This window comes from Sycon ciliatum, chromosome 3, assembly GCF_964019385.1.
Source record: "Sycon ciliatum chromosome 3, ocSycCili1.1, whole genome shotgun sequence".
Lineage (NCBI taxonomy): Eukaryota > Metazoa > Porifera > Calcarea > Leucosolenida > Sycettidae > Sycon > Sycon ciliatum.
In genome coordinates, this window is record NC_088645.1 from 12,172,976 (window position 1) to 12,191,078 (window position 18,103).

Below are 18,103 nucleotides of genomic sequence, written 5' to 3' on the forward strand. Positions count from 1 at the left end.
CGAGCGCATTTTTGATCTTGGTCCCACGTGCCGAATCTTTTGCCGAATTTCGGAATACAAAACCCCACTAATACCAATCTTTTTCAGGTGTAATGTCAATTCCACGACAAGCACCGAGCACGGGTTTTCAGATTCTTGTTTTCAGAGAAATGCTTCACCTGGTCGCTTTGATGTTTTGGTGGCTCAGTGTGAAAGATTCCGTGCTTTTTATCCTGTATGGAGTCAGTGCTTGTACTGTTGTGAGTATTTTTGTTTGGTCTGGTGTTTGCCAATTCTTGTCCAGTGCTGGTGTTGAGAATGCGCATTGTCCTGTGGACGGTGAACCTGTGGACAAGGTGAATTGAGGGCTTCGGGCTGTGGTGTGTCATGCAGGACATTGCTCTGCACCCATTGGCAAGGGTAGTGTAGTTTAAAATAGCCTTGTTGAGATTTGTACTCGACTACAGTTGATTTTGGTACGGTAAGGGTCCAATTCTCACCTTATCTTTTTGCTGCCTATTACCTTTGCGAGAAAGCACCCTATATGTAAAGGATATTGACCAAGACGAGGTCTACTAGGTATATTGGAAATATAGGCCGAGTAAAGGACCGAGGTCCGCCGAGGTTTTTTTAAGAGGCTAACTTAGTTAAGACTACAACCTATGGGCCAATCGCGTTCATCCATACTTTTATAAGAACGATATGGCGCTTTTGTGACATTTTGCATACAAATCCCCATATAGTAGGGCGCAGTCACTCAGTTACGGTGGAAGTGCATGGCGAGTTCGATTGGGAATAAAGGAGGAAGAGAGCGTCTCAGCTTCCTCGGACCAAGACCATTCAACTCGGCACCCCGAAGATTACAAATGGTGAAAAATTGATTTAAGGCTATACTTCCCCTTTAATGCTTCTGGTGTCTGTTGTGCATCAGTCCGGCTTGTGTGTTCTACTATGGCATGTGTGCTCAAATAGGAGGTCATGTGTGTACGTCTCTCTGTCTTCCCCACCACAGACGTTTGCGGACAAGTGCTGTGAGCGTGAGGTCCTATCACTGGGAGTGCGCTGCGATAACTACCTCAACGGCTGTCTATGGAGTGGTGCACTCCGAGATTTAATGGTAGGAGCAAGTTTTCAGATTATGACTTTCGCTTGTCATTTGCTAGAATTCCTTTTCGGGTTAAAAAACATTGCTACATCTGCGGACGTTAGTGTAGAAATTGTCTACTCCATACGTCGGAGCTCGTGCTTTCTGCCGACTGACTTGACACTTGACTGATTCATGACTGCATCTCGTGTGCTGCAGACGGAGTCATGAGTCAGTCAAGTGTCGGACCAGTTGGCAGAAGCGCGAGCTCCAACATATGGAGCAGACCGTTTTTCCTTTTCCTTTTTGGGTGCAGAAAGCATCCAGAAGCATCTAGAAGAAGGTGGAATCTTCTTTTGTTGCACGGGGTTTGCTCTTGTGCTGATTGACTGGCGTTTGACTGCCTTACAACTGCGTTGCGCAGCACCTGAGAAATATTTCAAAGTTTCCATTTACCGTAATTAGGGAATGTGCCATTCCCTGTTCTTTACACAGTGTTTCGGTGTATTTAACCCTTAAGGCCTTATCAGTTGAGCTTGAGTAGGACATGTGAAGTTTAGGCGCACGCATCCCAAACACCACGAAAACCAAACACTCTTGAATGTTTCAGAAAGAAGTTGGAAGCCACTCAAGTAGTAGTTGGTTGGCAGACAGCTCCTCCTATGTTCGGCAACATTAGACACAGTCCCCTTTTTGTATTAGTAGACGGACCAAATTGTTACGAGTTATGACTAACAGTCCATCAAGGTAAAAGATCTGATAATATACAGTCAGATAGTCACCCTTTTTGGTCACCGTTCATTGGTGTCACACATGGTACAACCAGTATGACCCCAGTCTTACCGCCACTTTTCGCCTGAAGTGGTCCGCCCAGTCCATCCAAAAGCCACGGAACTTGCACATGCTGAGTAAATTTTAATAGGCTGCGGCCACACTTTTATCTACATACGTATCAGCATAGTCACGCTTTTCACTTCCGCAGCCGCTTTTTCAGAAGCTAAGATGCAGCGGCCACACATACACGTGTGTTCCCCCTTCGCTCGGCGCTGACGGATTTAATAAAAATGTTAAGGTTTATGAAGTTGGTTGTTCCAATGAGGAACACACGCTTCTTGCCAAAATCGACACTTGACTGACTCATGACTGCCATCCGGAGCACACGAGGAGCAAGTCGCACCTTTCACTCGGCAAACCTGCAAGAAAGCACCACTCCCTGCTCATTACACAGTGTTTCGGGGAATTCACCCATCGTCAGTTGAGCTTGAGTAGGCTCATGTAGATTGTGCCTGAAAAGAACCACTTTTATACTGCTCTCCAGGCCATACCATCACTAGGGATACAACCTTACAGAAACGCTTTGTTTCCAGCACGACAAATACCTCGTGAAGCACCAGGTAGCAGCGGGAGTCAGAGTCGCTCACGCAGTTGTGGTAAACAGACGTTGAGAGCTAGTAGCTATTCACACCGCTGCCACCTCCAACAGCTAGTCGCACGTCCTTGTGAGGGACAACAATACGAACTTAAAAGTTGCGACTTCGGCGGTATTAGTCGCTGGAAACAAAGCGTCTTTGTAAGGTTGTATCCCTAGTGATGGTTTGGCCTGGAGAGCACTATATAAATGGTGCTTTTCAGGCACACTCTTCCTCAGCCTACTCGAGCTCAACTGATGAGAGGTGAATTCCCTGAAGCACTGTGTATTGAGCATGGAGTGGTGCTTTCTTGCAGGTTTGCCGAGTGGAAGGTGCAACGTGCTCTTCGTGTGCTCCGGATGGCAGTCGTGAGTTAGTCAAGTGTCAAGTTCGGCAAGAAGCATGTGTTCCTCGTTGGAACAACCAACTTCATGACTAATACCACCGATGTCCCAACTTCTAAGTTTAGGGTTCAAAGCTTGCCACTAAAAGCACCCGTCACGTGCGCCGCCATTTTGGATTATGGACGCGCGCTACAGGCCGCGACAGCGCCTATCGAAGTAAAAAAATATCGACTCGGATCGAAGTCTAGCCGGAGAGCGTACTTTTTGAATTTTTCCTTCGCTTCAGTGGCTTCACTTCACTCGGGCTTTGCATTTTTGCTTCGGTTTTTCTGACTGACCTGGACTTGATGATGGCGGCGGTGGTGGTCTTGGCGAAAGATCCAGTTCCATCTGAGACACTCTGTCGTCTTTTCTTATCTGCTGAGGTTCTGGCAATGCGCAGCTGCATCGAACCTGACTAGATGTAGCTGCACGCATCCTTTGTTTGCCCTGCAAATCTCGATCTGTTGCTCTTCTTGCTGTTTGGCCGCTGATGCCAAGGAAGAAAATACTCTTCCTGTAAAAGAGGCCGAAACTGAGCAAGGGCACGTCAAGATATGTAGGGTATACAAAGAAAAAGAAATGTCATGGTCGTTTCAGCAGCTCACGACAGCCAACACGCTCCATCGTGTCGGGATTGGAAGTATCCAGCATGGCTGTTCCGAGCGCTGCAGCTCTTGTTATTCTTCTTCTTTAGAAATTCTGACACCTTGTCGGCCAAAGTACGCGCGCGCGTGCACGGAAAATAGATACGCTGAGCCGTTTCTTGTTCGATTTTGACAAATAGTGGCTCGTTGTTTTGCTCTCGACCTTGGCTATCCTTCTACCGTTCAATATTTTACGGAAACGCAACGGCTCCCCCTGTTTTTTTAGCCGAACTTTGGCCAAAGTTACTGGAAAACCCGAAACTCGTTTGAAAAAATACGAACGGTGGAAGTCTTGGAACGTCTTTCGTGCGTGTGGATTCGAAAATTCAGGCAGTTTGAGCCAACCGTAATGAATCCCGTAGAGTTGAAAGTGAGTGATATTGATGGGAAAATGCGATTTGAGCACTGACCGATTGTGTGGTACAGTATATGCACGCGCCTGTCACGTGCATGATGTAGCTGGCGACGCTAGCATGCCAATCCGTGAACCCTAAAGTTGTTAAAGGGGAAGTCCGGTGAAAACTTTAAATTTCAGGGTCGGTAGAGTTTCGGCCGCTGAGTCGAATGGTGTTGGTCCCACGTGTCTCCGACAAAGCGTTCTCGAGATATTTCCGTTTGAAAAACTGAGTTTCGGGGGCTGCGCCATGACGTCATGCGGCCGCGCCACACCCTCTGCAACGTCATAGCGTGCAGCTAGGTCAAAACTGACAAAAGGAGTGCGTGAAAGCAATAGTGTCAGTGCTATTTCAAATGATTTGGCGACTGATATTAGGTGGTGCAAGCGACCCCGAAGACATGTAACTCCTTGTGAGAGTGAGGATGCAGCCATGGCTGACCTTCATGAGTTCGGTCTGGGGCTGAGAACCTCGGTAGTCAGCTGAAGAAATGGCCGCGCGGGCCGGTCAAGAGTGAGCGCTACTGAGTTTCCGACTGATGAAGAAGCAGCAGCTATTGCAGACGAGGCTGATGTAATTATCAGGTCGCTGGAGAGCAGGGTCGCCAAAATGGAGAAGAGTGATGCGAGTGCTCTAAATGTTGTTCCATACCGATTAGATTCGCTTAGACTCCAGTAGCCTGCCACATGGTGATGTTTTGGTGCGAACTTGGAATATTTCGGACTACTCAATTGGAGAACAGTGCAGGCTCTTTGAACCACGGGCACGACTCTTCGCTCGCAACGCTATAGAATCTGAAAGTTCTAGGTCCGAGAGCTGTTCGCTGTTTTGTCACTTGTCACGGTTGTGCACTCATCGCTGTAGCATAAAATAATGAGGCGCCGCGGGTGCAGAAAACTAAAATTTTCTTTCTCAAAGCACAACCACCGGTACCGGCAAGGAGAAACGCATGTTCTCTGACTACATGACTGTACAATACGACTGATACGAGTGTAGTACATGACAAGTCCGGGTGTTGACTAGTTTTCTGAGTCTTGTGTCAGTTGTGACATGAGTTTGTTGACTGCACTACAGCTAGATAACACACTGCACGCACTGCATGCACGCAGCGCGCGCAGAGCGCATAGACCATGTAGACGGGCTAGGCTAACGGAAAAGTCCAACTCGGAAACGGCTAAAATACGGTATAACCTCCAGGTATACCGAGCTGAAAATCACAGGGTACGTAGTGTTTGTAACACTGAATCGAATGGTCTTGGTCCGAAGAAGCTGCGATAAACGGTTCCCCAATCGAACGCGCTCCGAATATGGCCATTTTTGTACACAACTAGATGGCGTGGCTACCTGGCTGCACGCTGTGACGTCATCACCTGGATCTGGGTGATGCGCGCTCAAATTCGCGCATGTTCGATTGGGCGTATCTGACGAACCATAAGCCGCAGCCTCTTTGGACAAAGACCATTCGACTCAGCGCCCCGAACTCTACAGACTGTGAAATTTAAATTTTTCACCGGACTTCCCCTTTAAGGGACGTCGGTAATAATCAAAGCATTAAAAAAACTTTATTTGTACAATTGTTTACCCAGAACTAGTATCTACAATACTAATATAGTAATAGAAAGAGTATATACCCCCCCCCCCCCCCAAGAGTGTGCAACTCTGCTTATGGGGTCTCCAACGGCGAAAACTCACATAACGTGTCTCAGATGCGTTCGTACTACATACAAACGAATGATAGCGTACGCGCCATCCGAATTTCTGCCATAATCATGCTGGTGATTTGCATACCCGCAGTGAGTTTCTGTCAGAGATTGCTTTTTCTATTACTCCGCTGCTCGCTAGAAACGGGCTGGAAACGTACAACTGTGACACTGCACCACGTGATGTGAGTTTTCGCCGTCGCCGTACCCCATAGAAAGGGTACCATGAGTTGCACACTATTGGGGGGGGGGGGTTATATACTCTTGGTAATAGAGTGAACCAGGCGTGGGCCATCCCCTGGACAAACAAAATGGGTGCCTTATTATTATTTTTCTGTTTCTGTTTTAATGACAGTCCACTGCACGCCTGAAAAAAAGTACTTAGTTTATTAGGCGGGTTACAGAACTATCGACTTATCGTTCGCTGGCTTACTTGTAGTTTGATAACGCTTCGCTCTTCATTGAGATATCTACCATTCTCTCTTTGTTCTCCTTATTTTCTCCCCAACCCTCCTTCCCTGTAACATAATAACATATTCGCTGCCTTGTCATTGAGCATTTGTGCTCGTTTGGATTTGCGAATTCAAATAAAGTATACATACATACATACATACAACCACTTGGATATGCAGGTCTGACCATACTTTTTTAAGGGGGGGGGGGGTGATGATAGTTATACCTGAGTGACATTGCAGTGACTTTGCGTGAAATAGTTGCATTGTAGAATCGAGCACAATTTCATGTACATACTCGGATGGAGAGCGAAGGATTTATTTATAGTAAAGAAAAGGATCAAGGAACTACAAGTTACGCTATAATGCTACGACGCCGGGCAGTGACGTGCAGTGTTATCGCATGAGCTGATTGTTTAGTAACTGGTGCTGTTATTGGACATTATAGCGTAATGTGTAGTTCGTTGGTTCTTTTCTTTACTATAAATTTCATGTACGTGTACCTGGAATGTAAGGATCACATTTTATTATGGATTGCACTGAATCCAAATTCAATCGAGATGCACTGGGAGGGGTTCTCGTGAGACCAACATATCTCCAGGCTAGTTTCCCCCTGACCCATCTCAACCACAGCTCCCTCCCGGTGTATCACATCATATCGCCCTTTCCAACATATCTTGTATCATCCTCATGCTCAATAGCGTTTTGTCTGTTATTACCTCCGCTCTTTTCCAGGACCACATGGGCGTTTGCAGGTACAATCTAGTGCGCTGTCCGAATCGCGGCTGCGAGGCGCAGCCCATGTTCCAGTGCGATCTGCACCGTCACGTCAACGAGGAATGTTTGTATCAGCCAGTGCCATGTCGCCTGTGTCGCATGAACGTAGCGCAAGCCCTCATGCACGACCACTTTTCACAGGACTGCATGGACTACGAGATCCAGTGCCCCAACGGTTGTGGAAACAGTGTTAAACGCAGAGATGTAAGTCTTGAAAACAGACCAGTGATTTGCCATGTCACAATTCTGTGCAAAATACCTGAGTGTGGGCATCCAGGTACTTGTATGTGTGAATATATAAAAATTATATTTATATTTATGCTTTGCCCGCTGCTTCTAGCAGTTTGAGCACTCTCAGCGCTAGTACACCGAGCTGTCCTAATGTCTGTGGTTCTCGTAGCCATGGCTGACAGTTCAATCCTATTTTAAGCTCGGACTTGCACTGATGAGGCCTCATTGGCCGCAACAGTCTGTCTGTCTGCATCATTGAGTATTTTGCTCCTCGATTTCGATCTTGTAGAGCACTCTCAATAGGATGCACTTGCGCTGGTTAGCTTTATGCTTTGCCCGCTGCTTCTAGCAGTTTGAGCACTCTCAGCGCTAGTACATCGAGCTGTCCTAATGTCTGTGATTCTCGTAGCCATGGCTGGCAGTTCAATCCTGTTTTAAGGTCGGAGTTGCACTGATGAGGCCTCATTGGCCGAAACAGTCTGGCTGTCTGCATCATTGAGTATATATATATATACTCAATCTGCAGACAGAACTGTTTCGTCCTTTGTGGACTCGTCAGCGCAGCACAGAGGAAATGAGGCCGAACCTGATAGCAATGAAAATATAATTTCCGAAGCCAGATTTAAACCAGGCCCAAACTTACCTTGCCAGAGTGCTCAAACTGACAAGTCAGTGAGCTCTACACAACGGTAGCAGCAAAGGCACTACCCCACATGAGAGTGCTCAACTGCTACAAGCGCAGGAGCAAAATACTCAATCTGCGGACAGAACTGTTTCGTCCTTTGTGGACTCATCAGCGTATGTGTGTGCCTATGTATGTGTGTGTGTTTCTGTGTGTGTGTATATATGTGTATGTGTGTGTGTGTGTGTGTGTGTGTGTGTGTGTGTGTGTGTGTGTGTGTGTGTGTATGCACGTGCATGTGTGCTTCTCTTGGTCATCACCATGCTCAGTTTGAGCGGCATACGGCTCAGGACTGCTCACACATTGTGTGTACTTGTCCATACCAAAGGTACTCGTGTCAGTTCGAGGTATGTTTATAGTATAATTCCTCATAATGTATGTGTGTGTGTGTGTGTGTGTGGGTGGGTGTGTGTGTGTGTGTGTGTGTGTGTGTGTGTGTGTGTGTGTGTGTGTGTGTGTGGTGTTTGCGCCCCTCACATAATATTTTACCAGCCTGATCTTCTTTTTAAACCATTACTGTGTTGTATTACGAAGCCGTTGCTGAACATAAACTCGCTACCTGGGTTTCACCATGCCAGAATATTGCCGTAAAGTCCGCTGCAAACGCACACTTCGCAGCAAACGCCCACCCCGCCGGGGCCATACTATTTTCATCTTTTTCAGGTCAATATAGTTGTAGAAAGCTGGCATGAAGGTCAAATGCGTACGAGAACGCCTGTAATGCCTACAAACTGCCTATGTCTTAAGCCTAGTTCACATTCGACGGAGCGCTGACGGTACGGGGCGTAAGGGCCTGTCGGGAAGGCTGAGGTGAGCTGTAAAAATCGTGTACGATCCTACGACACGACAAGCTGCAGTCGTTGCGTCATTCAACAGCGAACGGCGCCAGTCATAAGGCACGGTCCGTGGCAGGGTGGCTTTTGGACCTAATTTCTTGTTTTTTGAGACTTTTTTTCAATTACAGTCAGACCTCGCATAACCGCACACATCCGTTTTCCACAAAATTATCCGGATAGGCGAGGGAACCGGATAATCGAACACACATACTGTATGTAAGCATGGCATATGCTGTACATTTGTAACCAACTATTTTCTTCCGGATGGCGAGGGATCCGGATAAACGAGGACCAGATAAGCGAGGTCTGACTGTATTTCTTCTTGAATAAAGCGGAATCAAGTTCACAATACCGGTTTTCATGAACACCAAAAAAGTAGCTTCGAAAGGTGTGCCATTCAAATAATAGCTCCAGGAAATGATTAAACAGTTCGTCTGTCACGCTCCTCAACTATCCCTAAATACCATAAATGACATCAGACTTTATCTTGCTAAAATTCAACTCAAGTCATGTTAGCCATTCTGCGAGTTATCATGGGAAGCACCGTGTTCGAAATGCTACAACATTCCAAGTACGAATCGGGAGTAGTCGGTGCACGCCGCCGTCTCCTGTTCACACTCAAAATGCAGCTGTTTTGTACGCTTGCGTCCCCGTCTACGCCCGTCTACGGTATGAAAAGTTGGATCGATCTAAGGTTGCGTTTGGTTGGGCATTTTCTGAATGTAAATGACAACCATTCTGGAATGGGAATCGGCAAGAATCACCTGACCAAACTAACGCGCCAGAATCAATTAGGAATCACTTGACATAACAATTCCATGATGTCGTTGTGGAACGGCGGCTGTCTTTTCTTTTACCCGACTCTAGTTTCCTTGAGAGAGTCATGGTACTTCTGAGTGCAGGATTTGAGGCACTTGAACCTGTTACTACATTGTTTGGCTCGTGGCAGCCATTATCATTTTTGATTCCGGAATGAGAATGCTCATTCTAGCATGTGAGGTGGAATGATCATTCTCCAAAAAGAATCATTCTCAGCGATTCCCATTCTGGGATCATGTGGAATGTGACCAACCTAACGCACTTTTTTGACCAACCAAATGAGCGAGAATGATTCTGAGTGATTCCAAGTGATTCCCATTTGGGAATGTGACCAACCAAACGTAACCTAACTCTTCCCATCGCTTCCCGATCCGTACGGCAGTACGGTTGCGTTCCCGTTCCTGGTGTTCACATTGGACGCCGTCCGACTGTCCCGTCGCTTCCCGTCGATCCTTACATCGGGTTCCGTCGCGCCCCGTTGAATGTGAACTAGGCTTTACCAGGAGGCTCTGCCAAAGCGTTTGTCATCATCATGCTGCGAAGAAAACTTCTGTCAAGATTTCCTTTCATTCGATAAATGAGTCGTCTTTGTTATTAGCTCGTTCTCCATGTGGTAATGCGTAAGGATCAATCTGGTTTTCAAATCTTGAAATTTCTGCAGTGCCACGATGTCGCGCTTTCAGAATGGAACGGTGATTGTTCTGACGAAGCGTCACTCAACGACTTGACCGGTCGCAGTATTGCAGTTGCAAGTCGAACAGGGGTGCATGTCACAGAAGCCACACCTACACAGTCGCTGCTAACTTGTTGAAAACTCTGAAGTGCTCGAGAAAATTCCTTGCCTTGGCGCGTTGCGTGATTTAGAAATGACCGTCAGAAGTGTATTTGGTTCCTGCAATACTCTGTTCTTCGCTACCTTGTTATTCGAAAGAAACTCCCGTTTGGATTTGCGAATTAAAACAACCGTCATCATAAAATCACTAGCTAGTGCCAAGAGTACTTTAAGTACTCTTGCTAGTGGCCAAAGAGATTTTGAAACCATGAAAGTGGACCTAGTTTACCGTAGCAAAGCGCTTCTCGTGCTACAGTGTGAGTTTTTTTGCTCTCTACAAAATCCACATATCTCCAGACACTGGGGTGAATAATGGAGTGTGGTGGTGGGGCCCATTAAGCGCTGCCGACCAGAGGTCTCGGCTTCATAGCTCCATGGACGCACCAAAGGGATGTTGGGTAGGGAGGATTAAATTGAGAAAGAAAACAGAAGAAAGAAAGTGGAAAGATTGTATTGCTCAGTGAGCAAAAGAATAAGTTGAGTATTGATGTGAACGCTGTTAGACTTTTAAATTCAAGAGGAGACTGTCTTTGAGGAGAGATTACACGTGTGTCCAAGCAGGGTAGGACACTGTACCCTCTTACTCGCGTATGCTATGAGTGGCCCAGTGCCAGTTCGTTCTGAGGAGATGGTGATAAGCTGCTGTCTTGAACTTTTGGATGATCTTTGGGTGAGATGGGTGGGGAATGAAAGAGGAAGGCAGCTGGTTCCAAATTGGGATGACGAAGTGGGAAAAGGCTCGGCTCACATTGTTCCGGGAATTGGCAGGAAGAACATTCTGTAACTGATGGGGATGCGCTGTGGACAGTCGTACAGCCTGGTGGGTGAGGCGTGTGGTCCTGGGTTGGTGAGTCGGGGGTGGAGCCATTCTCGAGAGAAGAGAGGAAGAATAATCGCAAAGGGCTTTATACAGGAGGCAGAGGGTAGCAATGGTGCGGAGAATTATGAGGCTAGGAAGCCAGCATTGCGGATGTATTGCCTTGATGGCTCGCTCCTGCACCCAGTCCAGCCTATTCAAGTGGGAAGGAGCTGCCCCCATCCAGACGAGTGGGCAGTACTCCATAACCGGCCGGACAAAGGCTTTGTAGGCTCGAAGCCGGGCAGGAATAGCCAGCAAGTGAAATGCCTTGCGCAAGGCTCCAAGTCTCTGCGTTGCTCGGACTACAACAGTTCGGATATGCTGGCTGAATTTTAGCTGATGGTCAAACGAGTACTTTGATGGAGGGCTGCTCCTCGACAGGAGTTCCATTGAAGACAATGGGGGGGGGGGGGGGTATTGGCCAGTCCCGACGATGGTGGGAAATTGTAAGGGCCTGAGATTTGGCTGGCTCGAACTGCACTTTCCAATCTGAACCCCAACTGGATACTAGGTCAACAGCAGCCTGGAGTACTCTACCGTTGTCAGGAATAGCAGCGAGATTTGCAATTTCGGCGTAAAGGGTTGTGTCGTCGGCGAATGAGGGTTGGAGCCGATTGGGAGGTGGTCTTCAAGGTCGTTGACGTAGACCAAGAATAAGGTGGGGCCCAGGATACTGCCCTGTGGCACCCCAGCCTTAACTGGGCGTCTGGCTGATGTCTGGCCGGAGATAAGGACTTGAAGTGTGCGGTTGCAGAGGTAGTCTTGGAGCCACCGATGCAGGTCTCCCGAGATGCCATACGCTCTAGCCTTGTGCAATACACCAGTGTGAGACACCCGGTCAAATGCTCCAGCAATGTCGATGGCCAGCACTCGAGAAGCTCCTTGATCTCCTGCGGTGTGCACCCACTGGTGGTGGAGAGCAGTCAGCAGGTCTGCTGCACTGTGGCCGCGACGGAAGCCAAATTGCTGTTCTGACAGGACGCGATTCGTCTCCTGAGTAGCACTTTCGTACAGTAGGGGTGACAGTGCATGGGGTCAGTGTGTACAGGCCAGCAGATCTTGCAAAATGGGGTGGGCGTTTGCAGCGAACTTTACAGTAATTAGCACAATTCAATGACAAATTTAATGGCACACACATGTCAACACGTGATATTGCTGGTAGATTAAAGGGGAAGTTAAGGCAAAAATCAAAATTTTACCAGTTGTAGTCTTCGGGGTGCTGAGTCGAATGGTCTTGGTCCGAAAAAACTGAGACGCTCCCTTCCTGCTTGAATCCCAATCGAACTCGCGCACTTCCACCGAAACTGGGTGACTGCGCCCTACTAGATGGGGATTTGCATGCAAAATGTTGTTGTTGTTGTTGTTGTGTTTATTTTAATTCGCAAACCAAACGGGCAGATCTGCCCAATGAAAAGGTGGCGAATGCAGATAGAAAGCAGTAATAAATGAAATTGGGGACTGATGTAATTAGGATAGAGGTGGAGAAAAACTAAGCCAGCTGATCATCAAACAGGACGTTTGGTACTCTAGGTACTATTAAAGGCCAGTAAGTGTGTGCGGGATCATGCTGGCGCGGAACTGGCGGAGTGTGGAGATGGCACGTACATCGCTGGGTAATGTGTTCCACAGCTGGGCGCCCCGGAACGCGAGGCAACCCTTGCCGAACCTGGTGGAAACTGGCGGTTGGCGCAGACCCATGGTGGAGTGCAACCTAGTTGGGCCAGCTGACGAAGGAACTAGGAGGGCTTGCAGTTCAGAACTTGCGTGCTCATTCCGAGACCTCCAGACCAGAACGATGAACTTCTGCCTGAATATCTCGGATACTCTGTAGGTGTCCAATTGCAGCAGGAGCGCACGCGCGGAGGTGTGATGCGAGAGTCCGAAAACCGCCCTTGCCGCCCGATTCTGCATGACTTGTAGCCGATCCAATTGGTTGGCAGTAAGAAGCGGGGAAAACGCATTGGATCCGTACATCAGGTCAGACATGATGATCGCTTTAGAGTAGAGAACTCGGCTCTGATGAGTCAAGCAGCGACGCAACCTCCATAGTGCTCCGATCGTCTGGGCCAGTCGAGCAGTGCAGCGATCAACATGGGGCGTCCATGACAGATCCGAGTCGAGGAGCACTCCAAGATACCTGGCCGCAGTAACGACAGGAATCGGCGTTTCATGACAGTTTACATTGATCGTATGCTGGGGCTGCTGAGGCTGCCTGTTGGGGTATACAGGGATCACGTGGCTCTTGGCTGCATTCAAAATGAGACCACGGGTCTGCAACCAGTCAGCAAGTGCAGAAACCGAGGCCGATAGCGTAGCAGATACCGTGTCCAGGGATGTGCTGCTGCTGATCAGCGCAATGTCATCGGCAAATTGAACTGATGAAGACTGGTTATCTATGGTTGGAACTTCGCGGGTGTAGATACTGAAAAGGATCGGTCCTAGAACAGAACCTTGTGGCACGCCACAGGATGGTGCAGAAATGGCACTCTGATCCCGTCCAATACAGATACGCTGAGTACGGCCCGACAGATAGGCGGAAAACCACTTTAGGGCTGTCCCTGTTATGCCGATATCGAATAGGTCCTGGAGTAGCCGTTCGTGACGAACCTTGTCGAATGCCTTTGACATATCTAGAAGGCATATGCCAGTACACAAACGCTTGTCCCGTGCACTAAGAATACGATTTAGCATAAGTACCAGGGCATCCTCCGTTGAGTGGCCTGCGCGGAATGCAAACTGAGTCGTGGGGAGGGTACCAGATATGTCCAAAAACTGGGCTAGCTTCTTTTGTACGACTTTCTCCAAGAGTTTTGATAATATGGGAAGTAGGGACACTGGACGGAAGTTAGTGGGAATAGACGGGTCCCCAGCTTTGAACAGCGGGATAACGTGTGCGAGTTTGAAGGCTGTGGGGACAGTGCCATTGACAAGCGAGGCATTAAACAACGTGGCCACGGACGCAGCTAGGATATCGGCACAGCACTTCAGAAGGTGACCAGGTATCCCGTCGCTTCCTGTTGCTTTGGCAGGATGGATCTGTCGGAGAAGCCGTTCTACTTCGCCAAAAGACACTTGCGGCAGTTCTGACATGCAGTCTGAGGCTGTGGACCTTGCGGTAGCGGGATGCTGTGAGGACGGGAATGTCACTAAAAGCGCCATTTCGTTCTTATAAAAGCACGGATAACCGCGATTGGCCCATATGTTGTAGTCTTTTGGACGCTGAGTCGACTGGTTGTGGTCCGAAAAGGCTGCGAGGCAGCGTTCCTCCTTTATTCCCAATGGAACATGGTTGAACAAGCGGTCACGTGCTCCTGCGTACACCAGTCACCTGGTCACCGTGCCTGCAGGGTACAACTTACTAGCCTGTTTGACCTTTTTTGGGTGCAGTCCTGTCACTCGAGTTGAACTCGAGTTGAACCTTGGTGTGAAAGTTGTCGCCTACTGGCGTGGTGACCAGGTGATTTTGGCACCCAGGAGCACGTGACCGCTTGTTCAACCATGTTCGATTGGGAATACAGGAGGAACGCTGCATCGCAGCCTTTTCGGACCACAACCAGTCGACTCAGCGTCCAAAAGACTACAACATATGGGCCAATCGCGGTCATCCGTGCTTTTATAAGAACGAAATGGTGCTTTTAGTGACATTTTGCATACAAATCCCCATCTAGTAGGGCGCAGTCACCCAGTTTCGGTGGAAGTGCGCGAGTTCGATTGGGATTCAAGTAGGAAGGGAGCGTCTCAGCTTTCTCGGCCCAAGACCATTCGACTCAGCACCCCGAAGACTACAACTGGTGACATTTTAATTTTTGCCTTAACTTCCCCTTTAAGGCAGCGTTTCTTTGGTGCCATTGCGACACCATTCCAAAGTCATTCCGCCATGTTTTGGTTCTGGTGCGCTTGTTTAATGCACGCGACAGCGTTTGTTCGGTGAAATTCCGATTCCGATTGCGGAAAGAATGAGGCAGAGTAGATTCCGGTAATTGCAAAGAAAGAATTTGAAATTTGAAAAAGGGTCCAAAAATGGTACCTCAACTGGGGTTCTTAACGCATAATGTTTTGTTGAACGCGGAGTGAAATGTACTGGATTTTCATTGTTTTTCCTACTTCAGTACTTTGGAGGCAAAAACCTGGCCGAAATCCTATTCTCGTTACGGCTTGTTTTTGGAGAAATATACTTCAGAACCATATTTGGAAGAGGATTCCATAGGGGATTGCAGAAAATTTTCTAAAAGCTCAAAGCTTGACCCATTTATGGCTTAAAGTTCATCTTTTTATTAATGGACTGTAGGGTGCTTCTGCGTGAGATGGTTTTTAACTGCTGTGCTCAACTATCCCGTTGATATCGCCCATCCACAACTGTTTTAACCTGCTCAGTTTTTTTCTGTTCTTGGCCAGGCCACACGTGAGGAAATGAACAAGCACTGTCAAGACAACCAAGAACAGCATCTGGACATGGTCGCTAAGCAAACCCAGTCTCTGGAAGGTACGATGGATAAGATGCGTAACTCACTGTCCCTTCAGCAGCAAACTATATCCCTGTTGGAAGAAAAGCTCCAAGAAGAACAAGCAGAATGGAAGCGGCTGGCAGAGATGCAAAAATCGTCAGCGTCTCTCGATCCTGCTGCGTTGATGGCTGACAGTCGGTTCCAAGCGGCGCTGAAGGTTTTTCTCGGTGACCAGTTTGAATCCAGGATGGCAACTAAGGCCGCGAACATCCAGATATCTGTTCAGTTGTGCGAACAGAGGAGCATGCAGGCCGATGAAAGCTGCCAGCTACTGAGGGAAAGAATTCAAGAAAGTGCGAACCCACTGGGCCAGATGACCGTTACTGCAGCACGCAGCGATGCCGCGCTGGCTGAAGTTGATTTACGTCTGCTTGCTGTGGAAACCAATAGCCACAATGGTCTGATCATCTTCAAGATCAACAACTTTGCACGAAGGCACGAGGAGGCGCGTACCGGCCGACGAGTCAGTCTTTATAGTCCAACGTTCTACACCAGCCGTCACGGTTACAAAGTCTGCCTCCGCGTCTACCTCAATGGTGATGGTTCGGGCAAAGGCTCCCACATCTCCGTCTTCTTCACCATCATGAAGGGAGAATTTGACGCGTTGCTCGATTGGCCGTTCAGGGCCAAGGTGACGTTTGCCATCCTTGACCAGGGACCAGCTCGCCATCACCGCATTGAGTCGTTCATCCCGGACCCGAACAGCAGTTCATTCCAGAAACCCGTCAACGACATGAACATTGCCAGCGGATGCCCGAAGATGATCAGCCACTGCGAGCTCTACAGGCAAGCCGAGAACTTCTTGGCGGGTGATTGCTTGTGGGTGATGGCCGATGTGGCCCAATTGCCAGCGCAAGTAAGTCGCCTGTGAGGACCTCCGGCGCATCCCTTCAAGCTACTCCCAGCGCTAGAACAGCTCTGAACCTGTGAGCCATTGACATCAGCTGTGGCTGTGAGGAGGCTTGTCCTGGGCAACGCGCCAGTCTCTGCAGCCCAATGTCCCGAACACTCTGCGAACTTGCCTGCGAGTCTCGTACTGGAACTGAAATTACTATGAACTTGAATGCATTACATACTTTGATCTGTCAGAATGTGACTACTCTGAAGATCCAAGACTGCGCCGATGCGGCTACATGCTCCCTGCGGACTTGCTTTGAATACTCACTATCGTAATTGATTCTGTTGAAAAGGAATGTTTATGGCTCTGGCTTATGCTCTGGCTTATGCTCTGGCTTATGCTACCACTACTGGCTGTGTACCTGTTGGTTTCACATTATATGCTTACACACACATACACACACACGCACATACACACACACGCACACACATACACACACACACACACACACACATACACACACTCACATACATACACGCATGCGCACGCACACACCATCACACACCACATTTCCACCGCCCCCCCCCCCCCCCTACTAAGAATGGCTTAGCGGCCTTGATGGATGTTGACATGAATTCGTGGATTGTTGTTGATGTTCTGGATCCACGTGATTTTTTATGACTACCGACTGGAATTGAGGAAATAATTGTATTGACACCCATGATCTTTCTCACGTTTCTGTTTTTGATTGTGTCGCTTGCTGCATGCATAATCAGCCTACTCTTCAGTGGTGATGATAATTATTATAATTTATGACTGATGCGAAACCATGAACCAAGCGCTGTTGTGAGAAACAGTGGTTGCATACCTGGGCTCAGGAAGACAGGGGGGGGGGGGGGGGTATTGTGCTTGTAGCACTACAAACTCTAATCCAGCCCATGGAGACGGGGGGGTCTGTAACGCATTATCCATGAGATCGGGTTTCAGATCACCTGGCAAAACCGTAGCTTGCCAGAAAAAGCCAGCCCTTATCTGATCGCGTAATAGGGCTTGAAAGTGATGACGTCAAAATGGCCAGGGAGTAGTAAGTTGACATCAGATTTCTATTTTTGGATCCACTAACACTTTGCTATTGCCTAAGTATGTGGGTGCATAGCAACCCATTTAAATATAGCCAAACAACAACAACAACCCACTCACGTCGAATGCAGGTGTGACTTTTTTTTCGCCACCAGTTGTAACCCCGCCCCCAGTAGCCAAATCAGTCAGTTTCACTGGCTACATCACCATGCTGTGGGTAAGACCGCTTGAAATGTGCTTGGATCCATACAAAAACTGGATCCAAGTGGATCCAGTTTTTGAATTTTTGAAATTGTTGCTATGCTGTGACGTAGCACTTTCAAGCCCTATGGCAAGGTTGAAGAAGCTGGCTGTTGGGAGATTGAGTATGACAACCTTACTAGTATAACCTTTCTGCTACGTGTAGCACAGTCAGACCTCGCTTATCCGGTCCTCTTTTAAGTTTTATCCGGATCCCTCGCCAACCGGTAGAAAATAGCCGGTTACAGACTAACAGCATACGCGATGCATCCAACATACCCTGTGTTCGGTTATCCTGTTCCCTTGCCTATCGGGATATTTTGTTTGCAGAATGGATGTGTGCGGTTGAGCAAGG

At 48.2% G+C, this 18,103-nt stretch overlaps 1 protein-coding gene across 2 annotated transcripts in view; it reads left to right on the plus strand.

Moving 5' to 3' along the window:
• The window catches only part of LOC135811451 (TNF receptor-associated factor 3-like), a 38,866-nt gene extending 21,604 nt beyond the window's left edge, over positions 1–17,262 (plus strand). For both annotated transcript variants that reach the window (XM_065324694.1, XM_065324693.1), the window contains exons 3-7: positions 284–335; positions 992–1,096; positions 6,785–7,030; positions 8,009–8,086; positions 15,481–17,262. In XM_065324694.1, the coding sequence (XP_065180766.1) occupies positions 284–335; positions 992–1,096; positions 6,785–7,030; positions 8,009–8,086; positions 15,481–16,461 (1,462 nt within the window). In that variant the 3' untranslated portion in view covers positions 16,462–17,262. The remainder of the gene's footprint in view (positions 1–283; positions 336–991; positions 1,097–6,784; positions 7,031–8,008; positions 8,087–15,480) is intronic.
• The last annotated feature ends 841 nt before the right edge of the window (positions 17,263–18,103 follow it).